Source organism: Hibiscus syriacus, unplaced genomic scaffold, assembly GCF_006381635.1.
Source record: "Hibiscus syriacus cultivar Baekdansim isolate YM2019G1 unplaced genomic scaffold, ASM638163v2 tig00007179_pilon, whole genome shotgun sequence".
NCBI lineage: Eukaryota > Viridiplantae > Streptophyta > Magnoliopsida > Malvales > Malvaceae > Hibiscus > Hibiscus syriacus.
The window spans coordinates 152,887-173,255 of NW_024062128.1; the positions used below are offsets into that span (position 1 = coordinate 152,887).

Here is a 20,369-nt window from a genome sequence, read left to right on the forward strand (position 1 = left end):
CGCAGGTTCTTCTTCAGAGTGACACCTCCAATATTATCAATCAAGTGTTGCACTACGTGACTGATTTTTCTATGCTTCATTTCATTTTGGTTGAGACTCGGCATATTTTAAATTCTCATCCATCTTTTTGCATTTGCTCCATCCGTCGTTTTGTTAATGGGTGTGGATCATACTTTGACTAAGTTTGCAGAACCACTTCGTCGCCGTTGGATTTTACTTATGATGTTCCTCTTGTACTTCGATATCGTTGTAACTGACGATATTCTCAACTAATGATATTTCTACGTTCAAATCAATAATTAGCCGTGAAATATTTTAATTCAGATACGTCGGTGATTAATTATTAAACTTAATGTTGAGATACCAAAATAGAAATAAAACAAAATATTAAGAATGATTTTTGGAAAAAAAAATGATGATTAAAATAGTTATACATAAATAGATGGATGACCAAATAGATAGTTTACCTTTTAAATTAACTTTTAAATATAATATGTAAATGAAATAACTAAATATATTTTATATAATAAATTAATATTTTCATTCAATATTTTTCTTAAAACATATAAGTTTTAAATTTCCGTACGATAATTGATGACATGTGTCATAAAAGAATTGGTAGGACACAGTTAGGGGATAATTTTTGGGGCAATAGAATTTTGTTGGTTTTTAATACACACCACATACTCTAAATTGAATCAGAGGTAGCAAAATCATGTTGAAATGCCTAGGAAAAATGAAACCAGAGGCACCAAAGCTTGGGAGTTCACTGTTGGTTCCTAGTGTCCAAGAGATAGCAAAGAAGCCATTGCTAAAACTCCCACCTCCATACGTACGTACCGATGAAGACTCTCCCATCGTGTCTCACACAAATCCGTCGCCACAAGTTCCTGTTTTGGATATGCAAAAGTTACTCTCCCAACAAGAACTGGAGCAGTTGCATCATGCATGCAAAGAATGGGGTTTCTTCCAGGTTCATGTTTTTTCCTACCTATATGCTGCTTTATACTTCCGTTTCAAAACTATCCACTGAGATTAAGCAGTATTATATGAGTTTTTCGGGTTTTAATTTAAAAGATGGAGCCCTACTGCAGTTAATCAACCATGGGGTGAGCTCTTCATTGGTGGAGAAAATGAAGATGGAGGTCCAACGGTTTTTCAATCTTCCAATGCAAGAGAAGAAGCTGCTTTGGCAAAAACCAGATGAAATAGAGGGATTCGGGCAGGCCTTTGTTTTTTCTGAAGATCAGAAGCTTAACTGGGCTGATATGTTCTACATGATCACCCTTCCAACTGAATGTTCTTAAATAATTGATTGCAGAGAAACCTTGGAAGCTTATTCTGTAGAACTGAAAAATCTTGCCATGAAACTGTTGGACCTGATGGCAAAAGCTTTAGGGATGGATCCTAATAACATGAGGGTCTTGTTTGAAGAAGGGCACCAGGGGATGAGGATGAACTATTATCCCCCATGTCCACAGCCAGAGCTTGCAATTGGTCTAAACTCTCATTCTGATGCTGTTGGCCTCACCATTTTACTCCAGATCAACAAGACGGAAGGTCTCCAGGTAAGGAAAAATGGGGCTTGGGTTCCCATTAAACCACTTCCAAATGCTTTTGTGATCAACATCGGAGACACTATGGAGGTAATTATTAACTTAGGTCCACCATTTTCTGCTGCATATGATCAGCAGATGAATAATAATTGGTGTCTGAGTTTGCAGATAGTATCCAACGGGATTTACAGCAGCGTTGAGCATCGTGCGACGGTGAACTCAGTTAAAGAGAGGATATCAGTTGCAGCATTCTACAGCCCGAAATTGGATGGAGAAATGGGACCAGCACCAAGCCTGATTTCTCCACAAACTCCAGACTAGGCGTTGCTGATTACTTCAAAGGTTTTCTTTCACGCGAGCTCCGTGGAAAATCCTATTTGGATACCTTAAGGCTGCCTAAGAAGTGTAGTTTTAAAAGTTTGATATTTTAAAAATATATATTAGTATTCTAATTTAATAAATTTTAAATATTAGTATTCTAAGTGTGTTTGTGAAATAAAATAAAACCAAAACAGTACATAACAAAACCAACTGCATATGCTGCACTAGCATCAAAACATCTTGGTAAATTGATTATTGAATCTGATTGTAGCGATGTTGCACATGGGTGCAGGAGGCTCCATGCATTTATAAGAATATTATCCTTCTCTTTTTCGATCCTTTTCTTTTACTAGCCGATGATTATTCCTTTTATACGTCGAAATAAAATCGAATCACGTTAAATTTTATATTTTGTGTGTATTTTATTTTTATGTCATTAAAGTCTATCCTTAAGCTTTTGCCATAAGGTCCAACAGTTTCATGGCAAGATTTTTCAGTTCTACATAATAATCTTTCAAGGTTTCTTTGCAACGGTAGGGTATATATTATTAATTAATTAAAAAAATTCTAAATAAATATAATCTTTTAATTATCTCAATTTATTTTAAAAAACCTCATATAAAATGATATCCGGATAACAGATCACACATCTAAAAATCTCCCTTTTCCTTCTTCCACTTCGGAGTGACAACTACAATTTTTTTTAATTATCTTTGCATTTAGCTCTCAACATCTGTCTCTAAGAATTCCATCTCATATTTGGTTTTATTGTACGAATGATGCCTTGCACTGACGGTAAACAAAAGTTGTTCGGTTGATTAATTTTCTTTTGTTAATACAGAGACCAAAGACTGACTAATTATGGCTATCTTCTTCAAGCATAGCCTGCAGGAAATCTGGAGGCGAACCACCCAATGGGATTACCACGTTTTGAACCACCCAATGCATCGGCAATCTTGTTTTCCCTTACCTCCCAATCACGTCGGAGAATACCATGAATCAAATCCCTTGGGTCGTTTCATCATAATTCTATACACCTCTGCGTTATCTGTTTATAATACAATTATTAATTTTGGAATGCTAATATATATCTTTTGAAATATTTAAACGTTTAAAACTACTGGTTCGATGGCAGCCTTAAGGTATCCAAGTAGGATTTTCCATGGAGCTCGCGGGAGAAAAAACCTTTGAAGTAATTGGCAACGCCTATTCTCTCGAACAGCGGCGGATTTTGTGGAGAAATCAGGCTTGGTGCTGGTCCCATTTCTCCATCCAATTCGGGCTGTCGAACGCAGCAACTGGCATCCTTTCTTTAACGGGATGTAAATCCCGTTGGATACAATCTGCAAACTCAGACACCAAATATTCTGCTGACCATATGGAGCAGAAAATGATGGAAATAAGTCAATAATTTCCTCCATAGCGTCTCCTATGTTGATCACAAAAGCATTTGGAAGTGGTTTGATCGGAACCCAAACCCCATCTTTCCTTACCTGGAGACATTCAGTGTCGTTGATCTGGAGTAGAATAGTTAGGCCACCAGAATCAGAATGAGAGTTTAGACCAATTGCAAGCTCTGGCTGTGGACATGGGGGATAATAGTTCATCCTCATCCCCTGCTGCACTTCTTAAAACAGGATCCTCGTGTCATTAGGATCGATCCCTAGAGCTTTTGCCATCAGGTCCAACAGTTTCATGGCAAGATGTTTCAGTTCTACAGAATAAGCTTCCAAGGTTTCTCTGCAATGACAGGTACAATAAATTTAGCCCATCAAAGTAAAGGATAGTGATGAACTATTGACAGATGGAGAGCAAAAGAACCTGAAGGGTAGTGGGAGATTAGGGAATAAGTGAGGTTTTCTCAAATAAGTTGGAAGGGTGACCATGTAGAACATATCTCCCCAGTTAAGCTTCTGATCTTCAGAAAAAACAAAGGCCTGCCCGAATCCCTCTACTTCGTCTGGTTTTTGCCAAAGCTTCTTCTTCTCTTCCATTGGAAGATTAAAGAACTGTTGGGTCTCCATCTTCATTTTCTCCACCTATGAAGAGCTCACCCATGGTTGATTATCTGCGTAATCTCAGTCGATAGTTTTGAAACGGAAGAATAAAGCAGGATATACGTAGGAGAAAACATGTACCTGGAAGAAACCCCATTCCTTGCATGCATGATGCAACTGCTCCAATTCCTCATCAGAAGATAACTTTTGCATATCTAAAACAGGAACTTGTGGCGACGGGTTTGTGCGAGGTACGATGGGGGAGTCTTCATCGGTACATGCGTATTGAGGTGGACGTTTTAGCAATGGCTTCTTTGCTAACTCTTGGACACTAGGCACCAACAATGACCTCCCTAGCTTTGGTGCCTCTGATTTCATTTTCTTAAGCTTTGAGGATGATTTGCAACCTCTGAATTTAGAGTATGCGGTGCCTAATAAATACACGTTTACACAAATTATACTTCTTCTTGTCTTCTGCAATGATTTGTTATGTTTGGCCCATTCAAACAATCACCTTTTACAAAATTCTATAAAAACCCAAAATCAAAAATTACATAATTATTGAATAATTAAATATACTCATGTTTCCTTATATTATATGAATTCGAATTTCAATAAATATGTCGTATGAATATAATTATCACTCAACTTAATAAAAGAAACACAATTAGCTACAAAGCAAAGCCAATATACAATGTTTTACAGAGAAGAACAGCTGGTTTAGCAGATAGGGAGTTCTTCTCATCACTAACAAGTGTTTTGAATCAGCAGCTTCTATTAATGGTGATGATCAGGCTGATGATGATGAAGTCTCAATTGCCACAAGATTTGGAGGAATTGGAGCCAGAGAGGATTGTTTAGATTTCAATTATAAGAATAAGTGGTTAACTCCAACGAACATGGTGGGGAAATTCTGTAGGGAGGAAATCATACAATGAGATTATATCAAATATAATCTCAGAATTATTCATTATTAGGTCGAAACTCCAATTTAATATCCCTAGCGTTTATTTTGTATTGTTTTCCTCATTTTCAACTCTCAAGACATCCAAATAGGATTTTCCACTGAGCTCACGTGAGAAAAGACCTTTGAGTAATCAGCAACGCCTAGTCTCCTGAACAGTGGTGGAGTTTGTGGAGAAATCAGGCTTGGTGCCGGCCCCATTTCTCCATCCAATTTCGGGCTGTAGAAGGTAGCCACTGATACCCTTTCTTTAACTGAGTTCACCGCCGCACGATGCTCAATGCTTGGGTAAATCCCGTTGGATACTATCTGCAAAACTCAAACCACCAAATTTATTCATCTCTTGATCATATGGAGTAGAAAATGACACAAATAAATTAATAATTACCTCCATAATGTCTCCGATATTGATCACAAAAGCATCTGGAAGTGGTTTGATCGGAACACAAACTCCATTTTTCCTTACCTGAAGACCTTCCATCTCGTTGATCTGGAGTAGAATGGTGAGGCCGACAGCATCAGAATGAGAGTTGAGACCAATTGCAAGCTCTGGTTCTGGACACGGGGGATAATAGTTCATCCTCATCCCTTGGTGCCCTTCTTCAAACAACACTCTCATGTCATTACAGTCCATCCTTAAAGCTTTTGCCATAAGTTCCAATAGTTTCATGGCAAGATTTTTCAGTTCTACAGAATAAGCTTCCAAGGTTTCTCTCAAGGACAGGAACAGTAAATTTAGCCCATCAATGTAAAGGATAGTGATAAATCGTTGACAGATGCAGATCAAAAGAACCTGAAGGGTAATGGAAGATTGGGAAATAAGTGAGGTTTTCTCAAATATGTAGGGAGGGTGATCATGTAGAACATATCTCCCCAGTTAAGTTTCTGCTCCTCGGACACAACAAAAGCCTGTCAAATCCCTCCACTCATCTGGTTTTTGCCAAATCTTCTTCTTCTCTTCCATTGGAAGATTGAAAAACTGTTGGGTCTCCATCTTCATTTTTTCCAACAATGAAGAGCTTACCCCATGGTTGATTAACTGCAACCAAAACAGTTCCATCTTTTAATCTCTCATGCAATCCTGTCAAATGTCAATCTACTTTTATCTTAAAACATGGAAGTAAATGAGTACCTGGAAAAAACCCCATTCTCTGCATGCAAAATGCAACTGCTCCAGTTCTTGTTGGGAAAATAAGTTTTGCATATCAATAACCAGAATTTGTGGCGAAGGATTTGTGGGAGATACAATGGGGGAGTCTTCATCAGTACGTACGTATCGAGGTGGAACTTGTTTCAATGGCTTCTTTGTTAACTCTTGGACGCACGGCACCAAGAGTGAGCTCCCTATCATCGGTGCCTCTGATTTCATAGCTTTAATGGTGGCTTTGCTACCTCTCCAAATAATCTAAATTTAAAGACAATTAATATGTGTGTGTGTGCGTGTGTTGAAAAGTAGAAGATACTTCATTGGATAGTCAGCCACATACGTAGAATATTGTGCCAAAGGTGCAGACAGAGCAAAGCAGAAACAAGACAGCAAAGGGATTACAAGACCAAAACACGACAATAACAGGGAAGAAGTAACATCAAAAGTGATAATGGATGTATTCAACTGGAACACGACAATAAGGAAGTATTCAACTGGAACAATCTGAATTGAGCCGCTAACACTGAAAAAGATGACCGAGAAAGTGTTGGACGGTAATCCTATCGTTTTTCAATAACTTTAACACTAGAGCACAAAAACTAAGAAATTGACTTGTGTTCTTCAATTTTACGGTTAAATACTTGATGGAGCTTGATGCATTTTACATACAAGTTAAAAGATTATATTCCCGACTCAGAAAACAGCAAACTCGAAAAAATGAACTCAGTAAACTTAGAACCAAGAGAAAAAGTCAATACCAGCATTTTGCGAGTACATCAACTAAACTGCAGCTTCTCAGAAATACAAGTATTGTCAAACACCACTCATTGTATATTCAAATGGTTATTTCGATCTTTAATTTAAATGAATTTGTTAAAATTGAATTAATCAAATTTTTTAATTATTAATTGAATCGATTTTTTTTAAAATATTATTAATTGAACTGAACAAAGTTCGATTAATTCCGTCGGGATTGAATTAACTAATTTTTTTAAATGTAGTTATATTAATTTGAATTTAATATATATATATATATATATTCATTTAAGTTAAATTTTGATTGTGACTTAACAGTTTAATGGGTCTAGTGCAACTAAAAAAAATATTTAGGCTTAACCTTATATAATAATTTAATATTTAATACTTTCGATCAATTTTCTTTGTTACAGTTACCATATTTCTTTTGTGTCAAGGGCAGTGGTGGCGGCTTTGTTCGGCCACTCCCCTACCTTTTCTGTCATTTTTTTTAATTGATAGTTGTTCGATTTTATTAATTTTTAATTGTATTTTATTGTATTTATAATGTTTTCTTTTGGTATTTTCTCTAGTAAAGTATATTAGGATCATCCAGCTCAGTTGGTAGAGCACAAGGTTCTTAACCTTGAGGTCGTGGGATCGAGTCCCACGGAGGGTATTTCATAATTCGGAGGTCTCTTACGGAAGCTGCTCTCAACCTGGTGTTGGGGGTAGCCTACTATCTTACCTCCCCCTTACCCCATACATATTGGAAAAAAGGGACAGCCATTTGTGACTTCAAACTCCCGGTACATATTTCTTCTATTGGTCCTCTTCTTGGACTATGTTTCTATAAGTTTTCTTAGTTGTTTGCTTTCCTAATGCGTGGCCGTTTATATGTAACATTTCGTTGGTTTTCGTATATATGTATCGGATAAAATTAATGTTAAGAGGAGATTAGTTTTTCATTCGTCTGCTTTGGATATTCTTTAAATTCTCCTCCTCTATATATTGTATTCAGGGATGTCATAATTATGTCGTTGCCTCAACAATTTTCGCTTTTACTCATTAGACTATCATTAATAGTTTGTCATTATATTTTGCTCATATTTATCATGAATGTATATATGATATTGTTTAATAATAATAATAAAAAATTCTAACCTAATCATAACAGGAAAAGAAAAAAAAACCTGTCTCTTTGATTGTTTGATTTCAATTTTAAAATATATCAACTTACATGAAGTGACATTTACCAAACTAAGATACGCTAATTTCGAATCTAAAGAGTCAATAAAATATAGAGAAATCTATAATAATTTCATGCCTATTTTATTTTATAATTCTTTTAGAAAAAGTATTTAAATACATGTCACTTGTAAGAATATAATGTAAGAAAGTAACTTTAAAATAAAAATGATAATGTTGACTGTTATAAATAAAATGATATGATTACAGATAAATTAATTTTAATTAATATAATCATAAAAGCAAACGTTATATCTAAAATTAATATTTTTAAATTTTATATACTTAAAATATACAAAAGAAAACTTAAATATCATTTATCGTTTTTAATAATATTCATCATAAAAGTAAATGTTACATTTAATCTTAAGGATGATGATTGATGTGTATAAAGGGGGAAACAAGATAGTATCTATTAATAATTATCAAAGCAAGTTGATGTACAATAATATTATGATATGACATATAATCGTTGTTTAACATGAAGACTTGATATATACTCATCATATTTTCGCATTAATTTAATTCTCAAAGTTGTTTAATTGCATCATTATATATCTTACTTCTAATTTAAAATCCTAAATCGTAATCTGATAACTTGTAAACACTAAACCCTAAATATTAATCTATACCTTAAAACTCTCAATTTAGGGTTTTAAGTGAAGGATAAGGTATAAAATGATGTAATGGAGCAACTTCGATGACTAAATTAATATGAAAATACGATATGAAAAAAATGATAAATTGGGTATACTACAGGTACAAAAATTATATTTTTACCTGAAAAATAAAGATCATAATTAAAAAACATGTATAATTAACTTTTATAGTATTTGAATTATCAAAATTATTGAACATAATAATAAAAATATACTAAAAATTAATATTTTAATAATATTAAAAGAAAATACCACACATAATTTAACAAAAGTGATACATATTGTGGTTCATAATGTTATTTCGTTTTGATTTGCTCCTCATCTTGAACTCTCAAGACGTCCACATAGGATTTTCCATGGAGCTCACGGGAGAAATAACCTTTGAAGTAATCGGCAACGCCTGTTCTCTTGAACAGCGGCGGAGTTTGTGGAGAAATCAGGCTTGGGGCCGGACCCATTTCTCCATCCAATTTCGGGCTGTAGAATGCAGCAACTGATATCCTTTCTTTAACTGAGTTCACCGTCGCACGATGCTCAACGCTTCGGTAAATCCCGTTGGATACAATCTGCAAAGTCAAAACACCAAATCCTATTCATCTGCTCACCATATAGAGCTGGTGGATGTAAGTTAAAAATTACCTCCATAATGTCTCCGATGTTGATGACAAAAGCATTTGGAAGTGGTTTAATGGGAACCCAAACCCCATCTTTCCTTATCTGCAGACCTTCCACCTCATTGATCTGGAGTAGAATGGCGAGGCCGATAGCATCAGAATGAGAGTTGAGACCAATTGCAAGCTCTGGTTCTGGACATGGTGGATAATAATTCATCCTCATCGCTTGGTGTCCTTCTTCAAACAACACTCTCATGTCATTAGAGTCCATTCCTAAAGCTTTTGCCATAAGTTCCAATAGTTTCATGGCAAGATTTCTCAGTTCCACAGAGTAAGCTTCCAAGGTTTCCCTGCAATCAAAAGTATTTAAGAAATATGAAAAGAGAAGAAGAATAAATTTACTACAGATAGAGAAACCTGAAGGTGAGTGGGAGATTAGGGAATAAGTGAGGTTTTCTGAGATAAGTTGGAAGGGTGATCATGTAGAACATATCAGCCCAGTTAAGCTTCTGATCTTCAGAAAAAACAAAAGCCTGCCCGAATCCCTCTAATTCATCTGGTCTTTGCCAAAGCTTCTTCTTCTCTTCCATTGGAAGATTGAAAAGGTGTTGGGTCTCCGTCTTCATTTTCTCCACCAATGAAGAGCTCACCCCATGGTTGATTAACTGCAAGTTCCATCTTTTTAATCTCATACAAGCCTGAAAGGAAATCTCAAGGTGCAGATAGGTAGGAGAAAACATGTGTACCTGGAAGAAACCCCATTCTGTGCATGCATGGTGCAACGGCTGCAGTTCATGTTGGGAGAGTAAGGTTTGCATATCTAAAACAGGAACTTGTGGCGACGAATTAGTGTGAGATAAGATGGGAGAGTCTTCATCGGTACGTACGTATTGAGGTGGGAGTCTTAGCAATGGCTTCTTTGCTAACTCTTGGACACTAGGCACCAACAGTGACCTCCCTAGCTTTGGCGCCTCTGATTCCATTTTTCTTAGGCTTTTCAACATGATTTTGCTGCTTGTCTCTCCAAAATTTGAAGAGATAACAGCTGCTGTACACACGTTTTTTTAGATTAGTTAACTTTTAATTTTTATTATTTGAAAAGTTAACAGGTTCTGTACACACGTTTCTTTTAACTGGTATTGTACCGGCAAAACTTTTAAGATAATGTTCTCGAATTTTTTATTTAACGATATAACGTACTCCCAAGATTAATTGTTCAAATAGGACGAATTGCACAGTGTTGGCCGTAGGTCGCTATACTTTCCGGGCGACCTACGGCGTGGCAGCTTCCCAGCATAGGTCGCCATGCCCTCGGGTGACCTTGTAGGTCGCCATGCACGCCAGGCGACATGGTAGGTCGCCATGCACGCTGGGCGACCTTGTCATGCGCCTTGCTCCTCGCTGCATGCTCGCCTGCTCCCCACTGCATGCAGGCGACCTCTTCCGATGTGCATGGCGCATGCAAAGCTTCATCCTCTCACCACAGCTCGTAGCAAAGCTTCATCCTCTCGCCACAATTCGTATAGAACACTTTTGTCGTGATTTCATTGCTGCATGCATGAGGGAGACAGGGGTGAGGGAGGCAGAGCCACCTTTGTCGTGATTTCAACAGAATCACGGAGGAGTTCGAGCCACTTGCATGGCGACCTACAAGGTCGCACCGAGTGTATGGCAACCTATGATCTCGTTTGGCTTGCATGGCGACCAATCCATGCACTGTATAATTCACATCATTTGAATAATTATTTCTTGGACAGCATTATCACGTGAATTGTTTTTTTTCACAGCAATATCTCGTGAGTTTTGCCATATTGTACCTTATATATTTACTTATTCATATATTAACTGTAAGGAAAATAAGATTTCTAATAACTTAATAGAATTTTAAACTAAAAATGTTTTTTTATAAGTTTTATGATCTATTCCATCCAAAAAGTTAACATTCTTTTTATAAGTTTAATCCTATCACATTTAGGGTGTGTTTGGTTCACGAAATATAAGATTATCAGTTGGAATAAAAGATTACCGGAGAATATGATTACTGGAAATATTCCTGTAAGGAAAATAATATTTATAACAACATTAATGTTATATTTTGTGTTTGGTTCGTTCAGCAAGAATGTAAGATTACAGTGTTTGGTTAAAAGAATAAAAGATTATTAGAATGTATATTTTACCAAATTATTCTTATTATATATTTGTTTTTTTAACAAGTTGAATTCTACTATAATATTACTATAATTAATTTATATATTTTCTTTAAAAAATTTAAATTCATAAAATTTAAATAATTTTTTTTTACAAAATTGAAAAGATAAATAAGTTTAATGAAAGGGTAAAATTTTATTTTAACCCCTGAACTTCATATAAAATTTTAATTATGAACTTTTTTTTTTGTAAATCTAAAATAGTTTAAGGATAAATTTATAATTTAAACTTAGTAGAATTTTTATTATTTAACGACAGAAGAAGAATATTTTTGAAAAAAAAATAAGGGCATTTTAGTTCAAAACGCCGATAATCCAAAAATACTTAAGGGAAGAGAATAATCACATTCCCGGTAATATACCCTAAAAAATCCACTGTTGGGAATAAAATATTATCGGGAAATAGGATTACTCACCAACCAAACGGAGGAATGACATTCCATTCCCCTGGTAATCCCATATGCCGTGAAAGAAAACGCCCTTAGACTTTTCAAGTATTTTTTGAAATAAGCATATATATCAGTAGTCACCTAAGAAGCATAAGTAAAACCATAACTTTCTTGAGGATGAACAATGATGTTGAAATTCCCCCAAGAACCCATGGTTTATACCTACATATGACTCAAATTCACTGAGTGCAACCATAATCTTCTTCTGTTAATTGCATCATTGTAACCGCACGCAGCTGACATGAAAAAAATATTTACCAGGAAAATGAGCTTTGCATACCCCATTTTTTTTTTAAAATTAATTTTTGAATTTTGAATTTTTTAATTTTTAAATCATCTATCGACCAAAACCGATCTTTAATTCCATAAATGTTTATGTTTGATCTCCTCAAATTTTTACATGTTTCAAGGCTTGTAGATAGGAACAGTTAAGGTTTTGATTTCTTAAACCCCATTTAACCTAAAGTTATTATCTTCAAAAAGGCTATTGACAGTGTATTGGATAAAGTTATAAAATATAATTTGTTAATGTAAGATTAAAAAATGTCAAAATTCAACCGAAAATCTTATTAAGAGCCTAATTTTTTTAGGTTGGATAAAGTAATATTTCGGTTGTAATGAAAAACATTACCTTTCTTGTAATATTTTTGACTATAAACCCTAAACCCTTATAATGTAACTTTTTGGTTGCAACTGAAAATATTACAAATTTATATGATTTTTTAGGTTGAATATGATAATATTTTACGTTGAAACCGTCTTAAATTAGTCTTAAATTAAACTTTGACACAACAAAACTATTCTCTTGTGTATTGGGATATTTAGTTAGGTACATAAAAGATCAATTTCTAATTAAAGGAGAAAGGTTGCTTGATAGTTATGGAGGACCATATCCAAGCTGCCATTCCCTACCATGTTATGTCAAAAGAGGAGAAAAACAGCCCACGTAAAACTCGTTTCTATTTTTAGTGTGAACTACGAGCGATTTAGTTTATCTAGTCAACGATTAATGTCATCAAATTAGATAAAACTATTCACATCAAATATATAAGGATGATGCATTAAGACTATTTTGCGAATACCATAAGCTCTATGTAATGGGTAACGTAGCATTTCTTGAATATCAGTCACTGTCAGTGGGGATGGATAGCACATGCACCCCATGGCCATGGCGCAGAAGAAAAGGAAGGACAAAAGTTGATGACAATGGAAAGGCCTCACAAAAGATGTGTAAGTTCCCTAAACTCATATTAATGAATTTGGTTCCCCGTCCCTCTCCATTTCAATTAAAGATGACAGAAAAGATAATCCCTACACACCCACCACATTTACTTGATTCTTTTAAATCTCTACTTGGACACTTGTATTGGACCGCTCACATGCAACCATCTTATAACCCTCCAATTCTGTAAACATAGGATCCAACCACCGGTAGCCATGGACTGGTACTCCTGGTTATCCAGAACTGGCCTCGAGCCCTCACTTGTCTATAAGTATGCCCTTGCCTTTTCTGGGAATGAGCTCGAACGAGAGGATTTACCGTACTTCAACCATGAGTTTCTTCAGAGCATGGGCATTTCCGTTGCCAAACACAGGCTGGAGATTCTCAAGCTCGCTTGGAAAGAAGTTAGGGAAGCCCCTAATGGTTTGTCCAAGCTCGTCTTGGCAATCATCAAAACAAGAGAGTGCTTCAACAAGTATGTTAACAAGTTGGTTCACCATGACAACAACATGACGAAAAAGGCGCTGCAGCTGCCGGCACCGGAGCCGGTTTCGTATAAAGATAAGTGGAGAGAAGCATTGTGCAAGAACAACAAGGAGCTGAAGATTGAACATCCGCTGCAGAAAACCGGGACAATAGCGAAATCAGGTCCCTTGGATTATAGAGGACAAGAGAAGTTGCTGGTGACTCCTAGGAGCTTGAAATTATCAGGGCCACTGGATAGGAAATTGCAGGAGAGGTTGGTGTTCAGCTATAAGAGCCCCATCATATCTGGTTCTGTTGATGTTGCAATGGCGCAAGAGAGGTTGATGGATACAAATAGGAGCCCGAGCCCGAAGGTCCATGGTGACAGCAACAAGGACAAGGCTGGTAGTGGGGACTTGGATGAACATACATTTTGGGAAACACTGTTTCAGGACATGAAACCTACTTGATTTACACATGTATATTTTCTGTGCTTTGGTGTCTGCAAAGGTGAGAGATATGGTCATACAGAAGGTTCTTCTACAGTTTTCTTACCATCAATATGCATGCCATTTTTACATTTTTTTGGAGTTCAACTCATCGAAAATTTTCTATAATTATATAAACTTGAATATCTATGGTTTGCTTGAGATGTAATCTTTCAAATGGGCAACTTTCTGTCTTTCATGCTTGTTTGATGTATACATTTGTGTTGAATGAATAAGAGGAAAAGGAAGAGAGAATACCTAAATTGTTTACCAAATTTGAGTTTGCAATTGCTGAGGACCTGATCTCCTTCAATCAAGGATGGAACTAGGGATGGGCATGGATCGGGTTTGGGCCAACCCGACCTAAAAATATATATATCCAAATCTGACCCGATTTTTTGAGATAAAATCCGAACCTTATTTGATTCGAAATAATAAAAAAACAGTATTTTATTCGATAAAAACAATGATTTAATTAAAATCAAATATCAAGACTTTTTGTTGGTATAATTGTCATCAAGGTCCTCCATTTCATGGCTGACCTGCTCTTTATCTTTTAACAAGCATGATGTTGATAAGAAAAAAGCAGGGAAACGAAATGGAAATTTCTGACTTCCCCCCCCCCCTTTCTTTTTCTTGCTTCTTTCAGCTCCTCAGCAAGTTGTTGAGCGTTTGCAGAGTAACAAAGAGGCAAGAAAATAACAAAAACAAACAAAGAAGTGAGAGAATCCGAAGGGAAATAATGGAGTGGGGAGAAATTATTGAAATATATTGCTATTATATTATTTGTTCTGTACTGAATATCATATTATATGTATTTTTATATACTATAATATAAATGGATCAAAATATTGATGAGATGAGAATTCCAAATTCTCCGTACCATAGCGCGGCTGAAAATCACTCAGTCGGAAAGTTTTACAATGCGATGTTTTAATATACTGTTAAAAAAATATGTTATCGGTTTTGTTATTATTTTAAATAATAAAATTAATAAAAATAGTCGAAAATATTATTATTTTTACTAATTTTGTTATTATTATTAATTACCGAGATAAATAAAAGCGGTAGAAAAAACCGCTAAAAATAATATTTTCGATGAAACGCTATTTAAAACATTATTTTTTTACCGAGTTTTTTTTCGAGTTTACCTATATCGAAAGAAATAATAATATTTTCGATCATTTTTATCGATTTTATTATTTAAATAATAATAAAACCGATATATTCTTTTAACCGTATGTTAAAGTTACCGTTCATGAATATTTCCTGATTCAGTTGGTATGGTTGGGTTTCTTTCTTAAAGCTGTTTGTAATATTTTTATTCTGCCTTTTAAATATCTATTCTTTATACTTTCAAGAAAAAATAGGCTAAGGATTAAAAACTCCTATTTTAAAAAATATATATTAAATTATTTGAATTCTTCTCATTCAATTGAACTTTTAAACTTATAAAATTAATTGATCGACTTTTCCACTAATAAAAATTATCGTTAATAATTATAATACTAATGTAATATACACTTATATATATAAAGAAACACATGATATTATGTTAAAATACGAATTTTTAAAATTTTAAAAAATAATAAATTTATAAAATTTTAGGTGACGAAAATAAATTATTCATAAAAATATAAAAAAAAAATCTAATAATATATAACAATTTAAAATTTTCATAATACGACTATTCTTGCGGATTCTCCATCAATCTCTTCTCATTTGATAATTGTTTTTTTTTTTTTTTTGGAATTGAAAGGAGCCTAAGCAAGAACATTAGGCATGCCTCAAACGGGCATAAGGAGGACCTAAGGTATCACGATTAAGAAGAGCGAGCATCGAATCCGGGGTTGGGTTGCAAAGGGTCAGCTGGTCCGAACCATTGTTAGACAATCTTAAAAAGAAAAAACAGCTATCATGTTCGCTTCGTGTTGAATAAGCAGAAAATCAACCATCCATGCTCGATCCAAAAGTCTTAGCAATTTCACGAGCCAAAAAGTAGAGGTTGTCTGAGGAAGCATTTGTAACTAAATTGAAGGCATCCGAGCTATCAATTTATATGTGAATAATATCACAAACAAAAATTCTATACGCTCGCCAGGTGTGGACGAGCATCGTTAACGATGAATATCATTAAATTAATTTATAAAAACTTTAAATTATAAAGTATTAAACATATAATTATACATTAGTTAAAAATCTAAATATAATTTAATTAAAATACAATATTTATAAAGCATTAGTTTTTAGTGTAAATTATATTATTGACTACCTAACTATTTACACTTTTACTTTAACCACCGATTTTTTAATATTGTCAATTGGTTTATGTGACTATTTAAATATTAACGAATGATATGATGTGGCAGTTAATTTTTTTTGTATAATTACACATTTAGTCCTCATTACTTACATATTCTATTAATTTGATCTTAACTTTTAATTAATTCAATAAATTTAATCGTCAATCAAATGGTGACATGTGCCACTATGTGATTGATTTTTTTCGTAATATTTTATTTAATTTAATAGATTTTCCATATAATCAAAATCAAATGGTGTCACGTGCCACCAATAGAATGAATAAAAAATAAATTGAATCAATAACATTTGTTGGTGGGATTTGAACCCAAGACGTGAGGAGAGGAAGCAAATGCCGATTTGATTGAATGATGCTCATTAATTTAACGTTTTATAAATTAATTTAATGATATTATTATTAGCAGTGCTCATCGTTCTCGTCGAACGTAACAACATCATCCTTTCACAAATATGTTCGGCTAAACTTTTTAAAATTTTAAAAATTTTATTGAATTTTCTAATAAAATTTAAAGATTGATCTAATCCCTAATAAAAAACAAAAAATATTTTAAAACATTAAATTATATAAAAAAAATAAAAAAATAATAAAATTCCTTACACTTCAATACTATAAATCATCATATCAACACTATAAATTATCATATCCACGTTATAATAATTAATGACGATTTTTTATCAATTAAAAGGTTGCATTAATTTTTTTTTCAAGTGTTTGTTGTAATTTGACAAAATCCGAACATTAAAACACTTTCAGCAACAGATTCTTCAGGGGGGGGGGGGAATAAGGATCATGATATAACATGGGTTTGCTGTAATTTGACAAAATCCGAACATTAAAAGTAAAACGTACGAAAACTGAATTTAACGTCTTCTCCATATGTTCCTACAACCTCGGACTACGAAGTATAAACACTTACACCTTACATTCCAGTGAAAGCTTTCTTTCCTCCACCAGAAGATCCAGCAGGAATCATTTTCAGAACATTGAATCTCACAGTCTTTGACAACGGCCTGAAATTAGAAAACGAAGCATGCAAATTACAAACAACAAAAATTACCTACAAACTAACTGGAACAATGACTTGATTCATAGACAATAGAGATAGGATGGTTCTGTTTAGGAGTTTAACCTGCATTGCCCGATAATGACGTGATCCCCTTCCTTCACGCGGAAGCATGGGGAAATATGTGCAGGTATGTTTGAATGTCTTTTCTCATACCTAGAAATAGAATAAGGAAATGTTTCTTCAGAACTAAAAGCAGATAAGAAACTCTCAAGGGGAAATAGAGCAAAATGAAGCTGGACCATGCCTTTGGTACTTCTTGATAAAATGAAGGTAATTCCGTCGAACGATGATGGTCCGTACCATCTTGGCACTGTGGCAAGTACCAGCTAAGATACGACCCCTGATGGAAACAGTACCGGTGAATGGGCATTTCTTGTCGATGTAGGTTCCTTCAAGGAAAAAACAAATACACAAACATCATTTAACCGAATATCAAATGCATAGAAACACACATTCTACATTTCCCTTACAAAAATCTCGCTCTGGGTGTTAATAGATTGAAGTAAATCATCCTTTATTTCTTATAAAACACATTGAAACATATACATGGGTAAATGATATAGATAAAGCAATTATTAATAAAGATGATATTTAAGATACTTGATGTAAGTTACCAATTCACACTTAAAGCTTATGAAGAATTTGCATACAGTGACCATTCATACCGCCAAAAGCACATATTTGAATAGACATACACAAAGAAGAAAACAAACCTTCAATGGCTTCACGGGGAGTCTTGAAGCCCAAACCGATGCTCTTCCAGTAGCGGTTCCCTCCCTTTCCCGGTCTCTTCCCTTTCCCAGATTTCTTCGAGCTGAAAAAAGAGACATTCATTAAAACCCATCTAAATCCAAAAAAACCAAATCCGAAAAAGTAAGAAAGTGAAAGCATTTTCATGGTTTAGTATTAAGATCACCTTAAAAACACTTTCGGTTGCTTCAGGAAAGCCTTCTCTGTCTGCAATCAAAAGAAGAAGAAAAATGAGAATCAAAGAATATAAAAGAGAAACGAGGGGGAGTAGATCGGCGTGTGCACCTGCTCGGCCATGTTTATGAGCACTGCTTCTTCTTCTGCTGCTGCTGCTGCTGCCGCCGCCGCTGAAATGAGGGAGGTTTGCTTCTGCTAAGAGAAAACCCTAACCTATCTAATAGACCCGGCTTCACAATGGATGAGTTTGGGTCAGCTAATCGAATTGGGCCATTTACGATTCTACCCACAAATTAATTAAATAATATATAAAATTAAAATGTTGAAATTAAATACAACAGTAATATAATAAATGGAATTTAGGTCCACTCATAATATATTTTATATCATTGTGTTAATTATATTATATGGTGGTATTGTATTAATTATAATATATATGATAGTAATCCATTTATTATAATATATTAATTATCAATAATAAAAAATATAATCAATATTTGATCAAAGTAGCGGTTATGGCAGTCAACCCTTCAGAGAATCTCGCCTCCCCTGCTGTCATGGATCAATTCAGCGACCATGGTGGTCGGCCTCCTGATGGCGGAATCGGAATGACGGACCCACCTCTTCAATACCCTCCCGATCATCCCGGCGTTAACGGAGTTGATTCCCCCTTGGGTGATCCTGTGGATGTTAGATCGAAGAACATGGAGAACGGAATTGGAACGCTCAATAGCGGTCATCCTTCTTTTAGTGATATAGTAAGGGGTCCAAATCTAATTGGTAACCAACCCATTTCGATTAATGATTTCGATGTGAATATTCGCCCTGAGGATGTAGTTTTGGGTGTTGATGGCCAGCTGCCTGCTATTAGTTTTTCCGATAGAGTTCACGATGCTATTGATGTCAAACTGTCTAATTTTGTGGTTATTCGCTTACTGGGGAAAACAATTGGGTATAAGACCTTGCTGAATAAGATCAAATCACTATGGAATCTTTTAGGGGAAATTAGCCTCATTGATCTTGACAATGATTATTATCTTGTTCGCTTTGCTTGTGAGGAGGATTTTTCTCATGTATTGACAGGAGGTCCTTGGATGATATATGGAAGTTATCTCACCGTTCAACCGTAGAGTAGACAATTCTCTACCGCCATGGAATATCCAATGAAAATTATGGTGTGGGTGAGGCTACCAGGTTTACCCTATCGCTATTATACACGTAGTCTCTTTGGACATATTGCAGGAGCTATCGGTAAGGTGGTAAGGGTCGACTATAATACGGAAGAAGGGAAGAGAGGTCGCTTTGCACGACTCGCGGTTGTTGTTGATTTGGACAAACCACTGATCTCTGGAATAGTGATAGACGGTCATCGACAGCTAATCGAATATGAATGATTACCAACTATTTGTTATTCTTGTGGAAAGTATGGACACACACATGAACATTGTGGTAAAACAGCTAATGTTGATAATGGTGAAGTAAAAGAAGCACAAAATATTGGGAAACCCGATGATCTGTATGGTCCCTGGATGCAAGTGGTGAATAGGAGAAGGAAGAACACTGGGGTCAAAAGGAATGCAAGCTCGGATTCAGGGAGACAAAACAATGCTCATAATTCAGGTTCTCGCTTTGAGGCCCTTCAGGAAATTCAAGTTGGAGATAATCCAGGAAGTAACCCGATACAAAAGCCATCTATGTTGGGGACTAATAATAAGGGAGCGATGTCTTCTTCTGGCCATTTATATGCCAAGACAAGTAGTAGTGTTGAATCTAACAAACAAGGGGAAGCAAGACGAATTTCTAAAGACTTTACTGAACCAAAAAGAAGTGATGTATCGGGTCCACAACGAACGAAAAATAGTATTGTTGTAGCTTCAATAGGCAAGATTACAAGTGTTGATTCATCCCTGAATAAAGACAAACATGTGGCTATAAGGGTGACGGAAAATGATGAGAACTTAGCCCCACAGGATCATAACTT

At 35.0% G+C, this 20,369-nt stretch overlaps 3 protein-coding genes and 2 pseudogenes across 4 annotated transcripts; 2 read left to right on the plus strand and 3 right to left on the minus strand.

Annotated features, from left to right (window-relative positions):
• Positions 1-714: 714 nt before the first annotated feature.
• LOC120201336 lies at positions 715-1,922 on the plus strand (annotated as a pseudogene).
• LOC120201340 (40S ribosomal protein S11-like) lies at positions 758-18,567 on the minus strand. 2 transcript variants are annotated; one of them, XR_005523642.1, is made up of 7 exons: positions 18,497-18,567; positions 18,378-18,418; positions 18,175-18,275; positions 17,706-17,850; positions 17,525-17,614; positions 17,251-17,405; positions 758-769 (listed from the first exon to the last, which is right to left on the minus strand). XR_005523642.1 is itself a non-coding variant. In XM_039201968.1 (6 exons), the coding sequence occupies exons 1-6, from the start codon at positions 18,506-18,508 to the stop codon at positions 17,315-17,317; spliced, it is 480 nt and encodes a 159-aa protein (XP_039057899.1). In that variant the 5' UTR covers positions 18,509-18,567; the 3' UTR covers positions 17,186-17,314. The 2 variants fall into 2 exon arrangements, 1 of the variants encoding a protein (XP_039057899.1); XM_039201968.1 differs by lacking the exon at positions 758-769 and having other exon boundaries at positions 17,186-17,405.
• On the minus strand, positions 4,881-6,250 carry LOC120201335 (annotated as a pseudogene).
• Positions 8,924-10,227, minus strand: LOC120201294 (protein SRG1-like). The gene is made up of 4 exons (XM_039201932.1): positions 9,988-10,227; positions 9,659-9,906; positions 9,267-9,591; positions 8,924-9,193 (listed from the first exon to the last, which is right to left on the minus strand). The coding sequence occupies exons 1-4, from the start codon at positions 10,222-10,224 to the stop codon at positions 8,924-8,926; spliced, it is 1,080 nt and encodes a 359-aa protein (XP_039057863.1). The 5' UTR covers positions 10,225-10,227.
• On the plus strand, positions 13,285-14,278 carry LOC120201338. Its single transcript, XM_039201965.1, has one exon. It carries the CDS (start codon positions 13,335-13,337, stop codon positions 14,052-14,054), a length of 720 nt encoding a protein of 239 aa, XP_039057896.1. The 5' UTR covers positions 13,285-13,334; the 3' UTR covers positions 14,055-14,278.
• Positions 18,568-20,369: the final 1,802 nt, after the last annotated feature.